At 42.4% G+C, this 14,275-nt stretch overlaps 1 protein-coding gene across 2 annotated transcripts; it reads left to right on the top strand.

Moving 5' to 3' along the window:
* The first annotated feature begins 4,185 nt into the window (after positions 1–4,185).
* Positions 4,186–13,605, top strand: NELFCD (negative elongation factor complex member C/D). Of its 2 annotated transcripts, NM_001006294.2 has the most exons (15): positions 4,186–4,307; positions 4,610–4,725; positions 4,835–4,944; positions 5,510–5,619; positions 5,940–6,047; positions 7,021–7,173; positions 8,391–8,521; positions 8,960–9,125; positions 9,711–9,845; positions 10,215–10,354; positions 10,995–11,109; positions 11,379–11,474; positions 11,702–11,842; positions 12,175–12,304; positions 12,672–13,605. In NM_001006294.2, the coding sequence occupies exons 1-15, from the start codon at positions 4,242–4,244 to the stop codon at positions 12,704–12,706; spliced, it is 1,752 nt and encodes a 583-aa protein (NP_001006294.1). In that variant the 5' UTR covers positions 4,186–4,241; the 3' UTR covers positions 12,707–13,605. The 2 variants fall into 2 exon arrangements, with proteins under 2 accessions (NP_001006294.1, XP_040506659.1); XM_040650725.2 differs by lacking the exon at positions 12,672–13,605 and having other exon boundaries at positions 12,175–12,665.
* The last annotated feature ends 670 nt before the right edge of the window (positions 13,606–14,275 follow it).

Raw genomic sequence — 14,275 nt, 5'->3', positions numbered from 1 at the left:
GCTACTGTGCATTTGCAGTAACTTATTTCAATGCAAGAACTTTTAGCAGTTTGTACATCAGTGCACACTCAGCAGCCGATGTGGTGCATCAGATTAGTGATACCTCCTGAAGGTTTTTAATAATGTGGAGCGATAAATTGACTGTAGACTTGTGAAGCAAACAAAAAACATTCAGCAGCTTCTGAAAGCATCAGAAAGCGGCTCTGTGAGAGGCTCCAACTGGAGCTGTGTAAGTTGTTGGAAGCAGGCTTTGATGCAAAAGGCGCGCTGGGTCAGCTGCCAGATGGGAGCCCTAAGGGCGTATCCTCATTTGTCTGAGAAGTATTTTGAATCACAGCACTGAGGATAGGATTTAACCTACAGTATGTCATTACCTTTGGAGGAACTGAAGCTACTTCTGTTTCAGTGTTGCACACAGTTGATACCTGCAGCGGAATTTGCTTCTCCCAGTAAATCTATGCACAGAAATATTAACGACCATCACTTTAAAGTCTGAGCACCTTGTGATTGGTGGTGGCACAGTGCTCCTGTAAATGATTGGGACGTTTTGCATTGTATTCCATTTTCAGATGTCAAAAATGATGTACCAGGAAAAACAAAAGTTACGAATATGATTGCAGAGGAAATTGACCGCAGATGAGGAGATAGAACCCGTGTCGTCAGAGCACCAGGCCAGTGCCGTAGTGATACCAGTACAGCTTGGGATTGGTGCTGTGCGAGTGTCCAAGATGAATAATGACGATGTTGAAAGATATGCAGTGACGTAACACGTTCTGGAAGAGAGCAAGTGCTCTTCTTCCCCCAAGCCGATCTCACGGGCTGTGTGTGCTTCTGACAGTGCGGGCACTTACAACACCTCTTCTGTGGAACTCAGCGATAACATTCCCACCAACTACAACGGCAGCATCGGGGCCACAGGCTGCTGTCAGTGGAAGCCTGAGCAGATCCTCATACCTAAAAAACCAGGATAGTTTGTGTAACAATGAAAGTGCTTACAAGCAAACATCTGTTTGCAGTCCGAGAACAGAAATGTACCCTTCTGCAGCCTGTCGTTGAAAATTCGTCCAGTGGGAAAAAGTCTTTCTGACGAACTTTGAAGTATGTTTGGAAATAAAATAAGCTGCAAAGGGGGTTCTGAAGCTCCGCCAATGAAAGCCTTTCACTGAGAAATCTCTGCTGGCTGACAGGGCGGATTCCAAGAGGGAACATGTTCGAATCCCAGTCATAACCGGTGAGCTCAGTGCTGTGAGTGGGTGCGTTTGGGGGACTGGGTAGCAGTGCTTCAGGTGTTTCTGTATTGCAGCAGTAGCTACAATTCCAGCTGTTAGTACTGCCCTTCAATTGTTTGCAGTTCTGATTTTTCCTGTTATTAGAAGTTAAAGCTGCTTTTTACCCTGACTACTTTTACTGCACTGAGCTGAGCAAAGCGGGTGCAGTTTAATGCACGTTTCTGCTGGGGAGAGCAGCTGGTGAGGCACTGTGGTCATTTCTCACTGCGTTAAACATACAAAAATAATTGGGTTATTTAAATAAATTCTGGGTTCTATGAACCTTGAATGGTTCTGAGCAGAAATAGGGAGCTCTTCTCTAGTTTAGCAACACAAACAAGTGCTTATGGATACCTGTGCAACAAGGGTCACCGGCCAAATACGTCATTTCTATTCTGCAGAAAATGTTAGAATAGAAATGGCAGCTTTTTCCACTTAGGAATTCTGCCTCAAAAAACCTTTAATGACAGGAAAAAATGAAGGCTTTAAGCACGGTCCTCAGCCCAGAAGGAATGGTGAAACTTGGAGGGAGAGAATGGATGCCAACTCCGGCATCTTTTTGTATAACATATTGTGCTGCCTGTGGTTGAAGTCCCAGTAAACAAATGGGAGTGAATTAAAATGTGAATGCATCTCTTCACATTAATTCACCCAGTTGTGATATTAAATGAGAGGGTAATGGTTCTGTTCATAATCAATTACTGCGCCAGTTTGGATGAGGAACAGGCTCAGTCCAGAGGTAGTAACGTTGGCAGTTCCCTCCATGCTGTTGTTCTGGTGTGCAAACTCAGTAATGTTTTTAAGTTATGAATTTTATACACATTATTAGCAGTGAAGAATAGTCTTTCTATTCGTAGTTTTCCTGTATTTTATATGAATTTGGCATTTTATCATTCTTACAACCAAAATGCTGGAGTGCCAGCAGAGATCACACAGAGAAAAGAACTGCTATGTGAGAGTTCTGGATCCCCTCATCAGGTGTGTGAATGGAAGGCTGCCTGCAGAGGGGCTCCGTTCCACTTAACGTTTGGTATTGCATTGGTATTCTCTTGGCAGTATCAGAAGAGCTCCCACTGAAAGGCAAATGGAGTGGAGTACTGTGTTACACCAAATATATGTCCATGTAAAACTCTGAGGTATTAATGAAAGGTGTGTTGTATTGACCTAGAACTGTAGGAGACCACACGTCTTTCCTGAAATGTGTGTGATGATTCGTATGCATCTCAGTAGTTTTAATTTCTGCTCACTTTTTACTTGAAGGCACAACATCTAAAATGAAGGTTTGGATGCTAACCTCGAGTTCTGTTTCCCACAGCGTTGCCAGCTGTGCTGGGCTACAAAGGTCTGTCTGAGGGTCTGAATGCCTAGCGCCGCTGCAGGCAGTGGCTGTTGTAACCTATCTGTGATTTAAGACTGGGGAGCCTGCAACCAATGGTTCTGTCCAACACCACGGCCCAAAGAGTGCTCCCTTTGGATGCAGGATGTCCCCAAGTTAGGAATGACAGAACATGCACGTAGGGCACTGGGAGGTGCTTCAGTAGGTGCACTTTAACCTGTCCAGTGGTCAGTATGCAAGTGAACTGTGGAACATGCTTTTGAAACAAGAAAACATTTCCACTGTTGGCTTATCTTGAAAAGTACTCAGAGCATTGTAAAACTGCTCTTAAGCAGTCCATGGGATATAAAGACAGCTCTAACTTTTAAGCTGGAATTTGAAGGGTATTAGAATGATGTTATGTCTTCAACTTAGCTACCGTGTTCTGTTTCTAACAGAATAGTTTAGTGCTGTTCCGTGCCTGGAACAACCCTGCTACCAGCGAGCCTCCAGGTCATGCTTGAAGAGCTCTTCAGCCAAAACTCATTGGCCTAATTTGATGCTGCTCTACTTTCCTCCTCAATGGGGAAGTTCATGCCTCATCTCACGTTAAATGTATTGCCTGATTTGCGGAGGGCTCATGCAAAATGCGAGTTCTTTTAGCATCGGTTTGCAGGGGGCAGGGAGCAGAGGTAATGAATGGGTGTACAGAGAACTCCAGGATGGGTATTTTTAAAAGTTGTGGCTGAAAGGCATTCGCTTTTGTTGGAGGTCAGCCCTTCTGTGGGGGGTCTCTCTCTTGTCCCAGGCAGGAAACCAAACAAAATGTGGTGATTTCATCACCTGTACCACATTGAGCACTGTAGGTAAGAAATCTCACAGCCGTTCAGCAATTTGCTCGAAAGACCAGCAACAAAATGTGATAAACGGGTGGGTTCTGACATTGGCATTAGATGTGTGGTGTATTTGTTAACCCCTTACGAGGAGCCGTTCCCATCCCCACCCCAAAAAAAGGGATTCTCCCCACTCCTCCCCCCGGTTGCCCCTATGGCCGCAGTGCCACTGCAGGCCCCGGGCGGCCCTCACGGAGCGCTCTGTGCCCCGCGGGAACTCCTTCCTTGGGAAACGCAGCTCAAGGACCTTTCACACAGGAACCGAACATCATCCGATGTGTGCTGGGTGGAAATGAGTTGTGTTTATACGCAGGATAATGGAAGCTGTCATGGACATTTGGGTAAATCTAAGTGCTTTTTCTTCTTTGTATGCTGTGGTGAACAGAAATGAGAAACACAGATGGGAGTGCACGGTTAAAACCAAAGGCCATCCGACGCTGTTTCCAGTGAAGCTGCTACACGGAGCTTTGCCTCCTGCTCGTCGACCCACAGCGCTCCGGTACTTTCCTGCTCGTGTGGGCACGGCGTTTCCGTGTGCCGCAGTCCCGCTCTCGGCCACGTTCGCTAGGCGGCGGCCCACGCCTCGTTCCGCGGCCCCAGCACGGCAGCACAGCAACCGCCGCTCCGCAACGAGCCGCTCTCGGCCCCCCGGTGCCGCCCCTCAGCGCCGCCCCGCAGCCCGGCCCGCCGTTCCGCGCCGCTCCGCCCAGGGGCGGGCCGCGGCCTGGTTCCGGCTATCGCCGCGGTTCTTTCGGCCTCAGAGCTATGGAGGAGGCGGATTACTTCGAGGGCGGCGCGGCGGAGTGGGGCAACGAAGCGGACGGAGGGGCGGTGAGCGCTGGCGGGCGCGGGGCAGCCCGGCGTCGGGCCTGAGGCGGCCTGGGCGGGCGGAGCCTTCCCTGGTGCGGGACGGGGGCTTGGAGGGGCGCCGAAAGGAAGGAAACAGCAGCGAGGCGGGCTGGGTTTGTGCCCGGGTTTGTGCCTGCTGCGTTAAACAGTATTTTTCTGGGGAATGGGTCGTGTGCTGAACTGCTGCGTGTGAGCCCTCGTGGGCAGAAACGGCCTGCGTGTAGGAATGTAGGTGGTGCACCAGAAAAACCAGGGGTGGCTGACGTGGTTGTGCTTGCAACTAGCAAGACGATGAGGATGGGGAGGGAGAAGACGATGCTGAAGTCCAGCAGGAGTGCCTGAAGAAGTTTTCAACCCCCGACTACATCATGGAGCCATCGATATTCAACACACTGAAAAGGTGAGCGCAGCTCGCTGTGCAGTGCTGCTGGCTTGTGTAGAAATGTGAGAATTTTGCTTTTTTTCTCTAAGGTAATTTTGAAGTAGCTCTTCTCTGATCTTCTCATCAGGTATTTCCAAGCAGGAGGTTCTCCAGAGAATGTTATCCAACTTCTGTCTGAAAACTACACTGCAGTGGCACAGACGGTGAACCTGCTGGCAGAGTGGCTCATTCAGACGGGTATGGTGGGTGATGCTGCGTAACTTGGGTCTGTAGGCTTGCACCAAAACTATGTGAATTGGTGGTAAACCCGAGACTGGATCATATTCCAGCTGTTATCCTGTACATGTACGTCACTAAATTCTGTATGACGTGAAAAATGTCTTCAGAATGCATATCACTACTCCTTCCCATTCTTGTGCAACTTCTCAGTGCTGCACCAGGCCTGGCAATTCCTTTTGTGTTTAGGATATTTTGGTGTAACGCTCAGTAACGACTGCAATTACTGGCCTTGCTGTTAGCCTGGCTGATGAAGGAAGTGAGAGAAGATGGGCAGTGTCACCTGCACGTGTTCTTTAGCGCAGACCGCACTTAGGAAAAATGAATGAGAATTTCTCAGTCTGTACATGTGTGTAACTGTGTGGCTTATTAATAGAGCTGATGGCTCTTTTCCCATCTTCTGCCTAACGATAAATTGCTATTAAATTGTTGAGTACCTCCTGTTCTCGTAACAGAATGTTACTGGAAAATGTAAGAAGCTTGATCAGATCACATCAACCAAGCTTTTTTTCCCCCTTCTCTACAGGCGTTGAGCCTGTGCAAGTTCAGGAGACTGTAGAAAACCATTTAAAGAGCTTACTTATCAAGCATTTTGACCCTCGGAAAGCAGATTCCATCTTTACAGAGGAAGGAGAGGTATGTATGAAATCTATGTTGTCATCTTTACATGAGTATCCACTTGTGCCTAGGCAGATGTCTTTGTGTGATGCACCAGTAGGTGGTGGGTGAAGGGAACCGTGTCCTCCAAGCTCTTCAGTTAAGAAATAGCCACATTTGGGAAACTCTCTGTATTTCACTGGATTCCTGAAAGGTTTTGATAATTTAGGAAAGTTATATGGATATCATAAAGTCCTTTATAGTGACTCGTCGGATTCTTCAGAAGTAAAAAGCTTACTTCTAACGATCTTCACAAGTTGAAATTCTTATGGTTGTTTCTATTGGTTTAATCTTTTCAGACTCCAGCTTGGCTAGAGCAAATGATAGCACATACAACATGGAGAGATCTCTTTTACAAGTTGGCAGAAGCCCATCCGGACTGCCTAATGCTTAATTTTACTGTGAAGGTAATACACTGAAGTGTAATATATAAGAGTATCCTTAACAGGTTTATTATTCTGGCATCAAATGTTGGCTGTAGTGTTACCTGTAACTCATATGTGTTCCTGCTGGTACTGCTTATTAAAATGTCACAACAGTATGAGTGCGTATTGGTGGGAGGAATTGTCCTACAAGTTGTAAATGTGGTTTTCCAATGTGATGTTCTGCTTTTGGAGGCTTTTTTGCCCTGACGTGGGTCTGAAAATTCTGCATTGCCTGTTTTCTAAGCGACATCTTTATATTTACTGGGTTGTAAATTTGCTTTCAGGTAAGCCTTTGTTCTCATTTAACAGTGAAACTTTAGTGTGCTGCTTAAGAAAGAAACAGCATGGCTGTCTATTTCTCTTACTTATTTTCCCTACTTCTGTGCCATAACAGCAGTATTGTTTTTTATGTACTGGGAAATGCTTGTTTACAGGGTTTTTTTCCTACTTCTCCTGGACTTTTTGCACATGGCGTGTATGTGTGTGCATAAAACTCTGTTACTGGTTATTGTTTTTACTACCTATGTACAGATATATATTTGTATATATGAGTACAAAATATACCAATTCTTATCTCGCCTTATGGATGTTGTTGGCACACACGAAGTAAAAAGCACAAAATCTCATGTCAAAAGAGAGTCTTACCTTAGATGGAAGGTACAATTCATATAGTTTCCTATGCAAACCACAAATTTCTATCAATTTGTGCTTTAGTGGAACGCTTCAGTTTCTTAAGTCTCTGGGACAGGGAAAGGAAATGTTAGAATGTATCTATTTCAGAACAGAGCATTAGGTTTACTTCCTTTTTGTGTGGTCTAACTAATGAACATGAAGTCCAGTAAATGTATGCCGACAAAAATCTCCTGTTCTGTGTGTTCTAGATTTGCTAGGATATCTGAAGTACTAAGTAAATCATGTCTGCTGTGACTTTTTATTGTCGTTATTTTTGTTACAGCTTATATCTGACGCTGGATATCAAGGAGAAATAACCAGTGTTTCAACAGCCTGTCAGCAACTGGAGGTGTTTTCCCGAGTTCTGCGTACATCTCTGGCAACGATTTTAGATGGAGGAGAAGAAAACCTTGAAAAAAACCTTCCCGAGTTCGCTGTGAGTCCTTTATTCCTTTTTATGTGGGGAAAGGTACTTTTTGTTCCTTTCCAGTTAGGACGTACAGATGATTGTGGGGTTGTAGGATACCTTGACGTATTATGAAGTCATACAAAATCTTACGAAGAAAAGTTATATATGAGTTAAGAAATAGAAATTGGTTTGTTCTGTTACCAGGGATATTTTGAGCTATGTGAGTGACGTTTCCTATGTTTGTTAAATAGATTGTGTAAAGTATGTAGGTCACTCTGAAAGTAACTCGTATTTATTTCCGTGGAAACTACCACAGGCACAAAAAGCCCAATGACACCATTTGTTAGTGCAAACTCTCAGCCACAAAACACCAGTTTTCGGCACAGCTACCACCATTGGCTGTGTGCTTTTGCCAGCGATGACCCAGAGCTCTATGCCACGCTCCTACAAAGCTGCACCAGCAGAGGTGGCTGCTGTCACTGTCAGCACTGCTGAAACGCACCACCCACCACATCACTGTACTCACAGCCACTGTTTGGTCTCATAAACGTTCAGCAAGCATGGATGAATGTCAGTAGTTGCAGTTTTTCCCACATGAGGAGTTCAGTGGCTCACCTTTGCTCCATACACACTTCCATGTCAGACGCCATTCTGTCAGACCGCCCCTCTGCTGCCATCCATCACACAGCAACAGTATGTAACGGGACGTTGGTGGGAAGGTTCAACCTCTACTGCCGGTGGTGGGCTGACATCATAAAAGAGGGGGCATTACTTTCGGATCTGCCCTCATGAAAAGCAATACTGTGTTCTTTTACGTTAATGCATGATCTCAAGGTCAGTCTAATCAGTTCCTTGGCTAATCAAAATAATTGTTTTATCGCCCATGTCAATGTGAAAGTTTCTATCTAAATTAACACAGCGTGTGTTCTTTATTGTGAAATAGTGTGATGACCCAGGTGGCTTTATATTTGTCTTACTTTTTAAGTAGTACTGAGGTTTAGCAAGCTAGAATTTCCTCTCTGGCATCTAACAAATACAAGTTTTCAATGTAGCCATTTCTTCTTGTGTAGTATCAGTGCACAGCAATAGACTGCTTTTCTGCACTTCCTTCTTGGCCATTGCATGCTTTCCCTTCTCCCTTTTCATATTAGTAGATTTCAGTGAAAGCTTTGCTATTAAGGCAGTATAATCATAGAGACGTATTTCTTGTTGTCTGATAACATTTTCGATGTGTGTGTTCACAGAAGATGGTATGCCATGGGGAGCACACGTACCTTTTTGCTCAATCTATGATGTCAATATTAGCTCAAGAAGAGCAAGGAGGGTCTGCTGTCAGGCGGATCGCTCAGGAGGTTCAGCGATACGCTCATGAGAAGTGAGTGCCTGTTGTGCCTATTAGTCAAATATAAGTCACTGTAATTTGTAAACTGCTTCTTTTAGTCATTCGCACTTACCTTTGATGAGCAAAAGGAGAATTCTTAGCTTCTTATTCACACTGTGGTGGAGTGAAATCACTTGCAATAGAGCACTTTTTTCAGTAGACTTAAAATCCATAGAATGAGATACACTCCATGTCAAGTACTGGGAGACCTGAAACAGAATCATCAGCTCTTGGTGTTCTGTTAAAAATAATCATTTTTGGTGTTTGATGCACATTTTAGAATCAAATATCGGAAATACAGGCCTGTTTCTGTAATTAGCCGTGGTAAAGGATGCATTGCATCAGATGTGCCCTGTTGATGCAGCGGGGCTACAGCCAAGATGTCTAAATGAAGAAAATAAGCTGCTTTCTATGTTTGTGTTGCTCACCTAGAGGCCACGATGCTAGTCAGATCACTTTAGCACTGGGTACTGCGGCCTCCTACCCTCGTGCCTGTCAGGCTCTCGGTGCAATGCTGTCCAAAGGAGCTCTGAATCCAGCAGATATTACTGTCTTGTTCAAAATGTTTACAAGCATGGACCCGCCTCCAGTGGAACTGGTCAGTAGCTGTCTCTTCATAACATCTGAGGTCTTATTGTGCTAAATGTATCTGCACAGAACAGAAGTTAACACTGGCTCATCCCTCTGTCATTTTAAGTGATGTCAAAATGTGTGACTACTATTTATGTTGTATTTTGCATTGACTCCTTGCATAGTTTGTTTGGTTTTTTTAATTGTTTCAAGCTGTCTTTTTACATAGAATAAATTAAGTTTTAAAACTTCCTAATAGGTAGGAGGTAAGGAATTAAATTCCTTCCTTAAAACAAACAAACCAGAAAACCAGTTTTGCAATTAGTTATGAGCAGTCCTAAATGGCATGTTTCAGGTTTCTCACTGCCTTGCTCTCACATGAGTTCTGGTAATAAATGATGGCATTTCGATACCTGAATAATACTGTAATTTTCTGTTCTTTTGTGTGTTTTTTTGAGTGTGGTTGTCAAAAGTTCAGAGCTCTTCAGAAAACCATCTAACTTCCTCTTGAGGAGGATTTTTTTATGTCTCATTCTATGGAAGGCATATGAGATACAAAATGTACATCTTTCTCATAATTCTCAGACTCTAATAAACTGTTCATTTTCTTCAGATCCGAGTACCTGCCTTTCTGGACCTCTTCATGCAGTCGTTGTTTAAACCAGGTGCTAAGATCAACCAGGACCACAAGCATAAATACATTCACATACTGGCATATGCAGCTAGTGTAGTAGAGATGTGGAAAAAGGTAAAGTTCAGTCCTGGCCATAACTTATTGTTTTCACCCTACGGTCTAACTGTGCTGAAGAATTGCATGGTCGTTAAGTTGATCCCTTTAAAATGGCTTGGTTTATTTATTCTAATGAGAACTGTTTCAGAGGATTCATAGGCAAGTTTTTAGATGAAAAAAGTATCAGTGACTTAGGAATTAAATAAATCAAATATCCTTTTGTTTCAGCTCATTGATACTTCTTTCTTCTAAAGCTGGCTTATGAGTCTAACTTTTGAGAAATACAAAGTAATCTTAGGGTTATGGCAAGCTACAATTCCTTTGCTTAAATAACCAGAAACTCCCTGTATGTTTGTGGGCTTTGTACTCAAACTTTGCATTTTTCAGAACAAGAGAGTGAGCATAAACAAGGATGAGTTGAAATCAACTTCAAAAGCCATTGAAACTGTTCACAATCTGTGTTGCAATGAGAACAAAGGAGCATCAGAGTTGGTTGCAGAGCTGAGCACTCTTTATCAGTGCATCAGGTGAGCAGAGAAACCGGTCCCAACTTTCCTTTGTTGGAAGGAAAGTATTATTTATGAGTAATGCTACAGGGAAGTGCCTTTGTGGGCAGCTCTCTGAGAACATCCTTACTTCAGAACAAGTGAGATGTGGTCTGAAAGCAGCTTTCAAAATTATACATTTGACTCCTTGAAATCTTTCCTTCATGAGGACATAAATTCTGGCTGACACTGACAAATTGCCCCACTCGCATTGCAGAGCATGTTTGGCTCTGCCATTGGAAAAGGATGACAGATTGCTTTGTCTTCCTAATGAAGCCTTCTTAGCAATAGATGTGTCTTCTCTTCTTAAAACTGTGAAACAGCAGATATTGAACAAACTGGAACAAACTTTGAGTGTATACTAATTATGCTGACTGCTTTTACCATTTTGTGCTGAGCAGGAAATGTCTTATAAAAACAATTTTTCTCCAGCCTATTTTTTTTCTTCTTTTTTGATAGGACTTGTCTTGATGTGATGACAACTTTTCAATCAAAGCTTTTCAAATTTTATTAATTCTGGCCTAAGTTAAACTATGAAATTCTAGCAGTCATTAGAATATGCTTGAATATGGTGGTTGGTTGTTTGGATGGTCCTCTTCTAAAGTGATTTCTTCCTCTGCAGGTTTCCAGTGGTGGCAATGGGTGTATTAAAGTGGGTGGATTGGACGGTGTCAGAGCCCCGATACTTCCAGCTGCAGACTGATCACACTCCAGTTCATCTGGCATTGTTGGATGAGGTAAAAATGTACAAATAAGCCCTGTTGAGAGCAAAAGCAATTTTTATCCTTGTAACTAGAATTACATCCAATCCATGGTCAGTGAATGTACAAAGATGGATCTGTTCCTATTCAGTTATTTGGATTTGTCAGCTCTGTGTAGTGGAATAATTTTTTATAAAAGAATTTACCTCTGTCATTGAATACGAGAGCAGACTTTTCTACTAGGACCAGCACATTGGTTTTTAAAGTGAAGTTTTGTTGAACATACTTTCTCATCTTGTTTGCAGATCAGTACGTGCCATCAGCTGCTTCACCCACAGGTTCTACAACTTCTTGTCAAACTCTTTGAAACAGAACATTCGCAGCTTGATGTAATGGAGCAGGTGATTCTCAGAGGATTGCTTTTTTATGTTCCTTCATATTATATATGCTTGCTGAGAATAAGTTGTTATCACAGCAGCTTTAAGAGTTTAATTTAGGAATATGATCATGATTAGCAAGTATCATAGTAGATATTGAATCCACAAAAAAGAGCAATGAAAATAGTATCGTTTTGAGAGTAAGTCCTGACCTGTTTTCTTCCCACCTCCAACCCTTCCCTCTTTATCAGCTGGAACTGAAGAAGACTCTCTTGGATAGAATGGTGCACCTGCTGAGTCGAGGATACGTCCTGCCTGTTGTCAGCTATATCCGCAAATGCCTGGAGAAGTTAGACACAGATATCTCTCTCATCAGATACTTTGTTACAGAGGTCAGCAGCAAAAATTGTTTGTTAACATACAGAAATAAGCTTTAATATTTGATGTATATGTTTGGATAGTAAGTCAGCTCGCCTCAAATTCAGAAATTCTTGACAGTAAGAAAGCGGATTCTGAGCAATGTACATCCTACTGAATTTTGATTTCTGAAAGAATTGAAGTACTGGGTAGGGTACCACAAGAATATGTAGTTGATGACTCGTGTGGAGAAAAAAAGGTCTTAAAAGTGCAACTACTTGAATGTCTTTGAGAGGACTGTGAATTAAATACTGCCTCTACCACTTGTCTACCTGGAAGAATGATCCCGTTTTGTCTGCCATTTCAGGTGCTGGATGTGATTGCTCCTCCATATACCTCAGACTTCGTACAGCTTTTTCTTCCGATCTTGGAGAATGAAAGTATTGCAGGTACTATTAAAACAGAAGGTGAGCATGATCCTGTCACTGAGTTCATAGGTAAGTCATGCTTCTTTGTGTATTTGTTACTGTTTGTAAACAACGGTTAGGAGGATTGCTAAAATAGGAATGTCTGCCAGATGTTTTAACAGATTATTTCATTTTTATGGGCCTGTGATTAGCAATTTTCCTTTAGTTAGGAATCCGAGTAGTACTTAAGAGCTTAAAGACAAATGCTGTTTCTGAAGAGGTACTACTGTCTTAGAGAAAGTAAAGGAAGGAAGTAGTCTTTCATAGTACACCCATTTCCTGGACTAAAATGATCTGTTTCTTGAAATCCCAATTAATAACATAATGGAGAAGTCTACGTGCAAGTAAGTAAATCAGAGGAACGTACTGAACACTTTATTTCATTTCTTCTTTTAAGCTCACTGCAAATCTAACTTTATCATGATGAACTAAGCAGTGGAAAAGTCAAGAATGCAGAGCACATGGCCACTGCTCTGACATACTCTCCACCACTGAGGTTCTGTAACTGGGCAACTCAGCAACAAAAAAGAAGGAAGAAAGGGCTGAAGGGCATTTGATTGACTTGCGTGGTAACCTTGAGCCTTCTCTCAGAGGATTGTTAATGTAATTTGGAAGATGAAATAATACTAAAGGATTTTCTGATGTTAAACAAATAGTATAAACAGTATAAATCTGAATATTCTGAAGAGGGCAGCAGGAGGCAGACTTGTCTCAAAGTGTTCTTTTCAGTTACTTGCAGAACCTGTCTCTGACTCTGTGTGTAATATATACCTAAAAACCTGAAGAACGGGGCAGGTAGTTCCCACTAAAAACATTTTTCAGATAGTTCTCTGGCGATTAAATCTTTAATGCTGTGGGCTTTCATCTTGTGAGTCTAAAAAAGGAAAAAATCTGTGTACTTAGTTCTGTGCTGCAGAGAATCCATGATGCCTCTCCCTCACCTTTGTATTATATTAGAATTCTAAATATCCTACACACATACTGTTATGAAAGAAGACCACCTTTTCTGTAATACAGATGGAGTTGTAACAATCGAGGTTAGTTTTGCAGTAACGTGAATCTGATGTGTGTGGTGTCCTTCAGAATCTATTTTTTTGTTGAACAGATGCATTAAATGTTACTGGTAAGTTTCATTACCATATCAGAATTCTATTGCTGACTGAAAAATGTGTGCAAAAACTTTGTTATTTGGATGTGGCTTGGTTTGTTTTTTTTTTTTTAATATTTATCTCTACTCTGTCCTGGTTGATACTAAACAACGGGAGATTACACCCAAGATTTTAATGTACCTTTAAATAAAGGTCTGCTCTTTTCCAGAGACTTCTTACAAAGTTTCAGAGTCCTCTCTCTGTTTCTGTTCATCTGCCTGGATTTCTCCCTGTACACGTAAAGTGTTTAAAAGGGGCACAGACAAGCCTGGGTGTGCCTTACAAGCACATCTGCTTCCTGAAAAACCTGTTTTCTAAAAAACGAAGGTGAAATTTTTAGGTCCAACTGCTTATAAGTTTAAAAACAAAATTATTTTGCTCTTTTCTGCTGTCAGTGATTTATGAATGGAAACTACAGGCTCCCATGACAGCTTGAGACAGAAGCTGGTTGTACAGATTCTTCACTCCTTTGCAAAAGGAGTGCATCTTTCCTTTCTTCAGCCCTTCCCTCACATGGCTGGCAGGTTTTCTAGGCACAGCTTCAAACCTTCCTTTCTGCACACATCTTTGAGTAGATATAAGTGCTTAAACTTGCATGAGATCTTCTCTTTGTAATATTTGTGTAGAATTATCATACATATTTGGTTCCTGATTTCCTCTCTTAGTTGAATTAACAGCTGCTGCAACAACTTACCCTACAAATCTTCATTTTAAGCTGTAGCCCTGCCTCATATATCATCATAGTGATAATCAAGAGCAGTTTGTTCCTGCATCCATTGCAAATTTGCCAGCTGTTCAAACAAATCATACTTCTGCTTTTCTCACTGTTCAAGCTTCCTCTAAACTATCACTT

The sequence above is a fragment of the Gallus gallus genome, chromosome 20, assembly GCF_016699485.2.
Source record: "Gallus gallus isolate bGalGal1 chromosome 20, bGalGal1.mat.broiler.GRCg7b, whole genome shotgun sequence".
Lineage (NCBI taxonomy): Eukaryota > Metazoa > Chordata > Aves > Galliformes > Phasianidae > Gallus > Gallus gallus.
The sequence above is the reverse complement of the archived record's forward strand: the minus strand, read 5'-3'. Positions and strand labels throughout refer to the sequence as shown.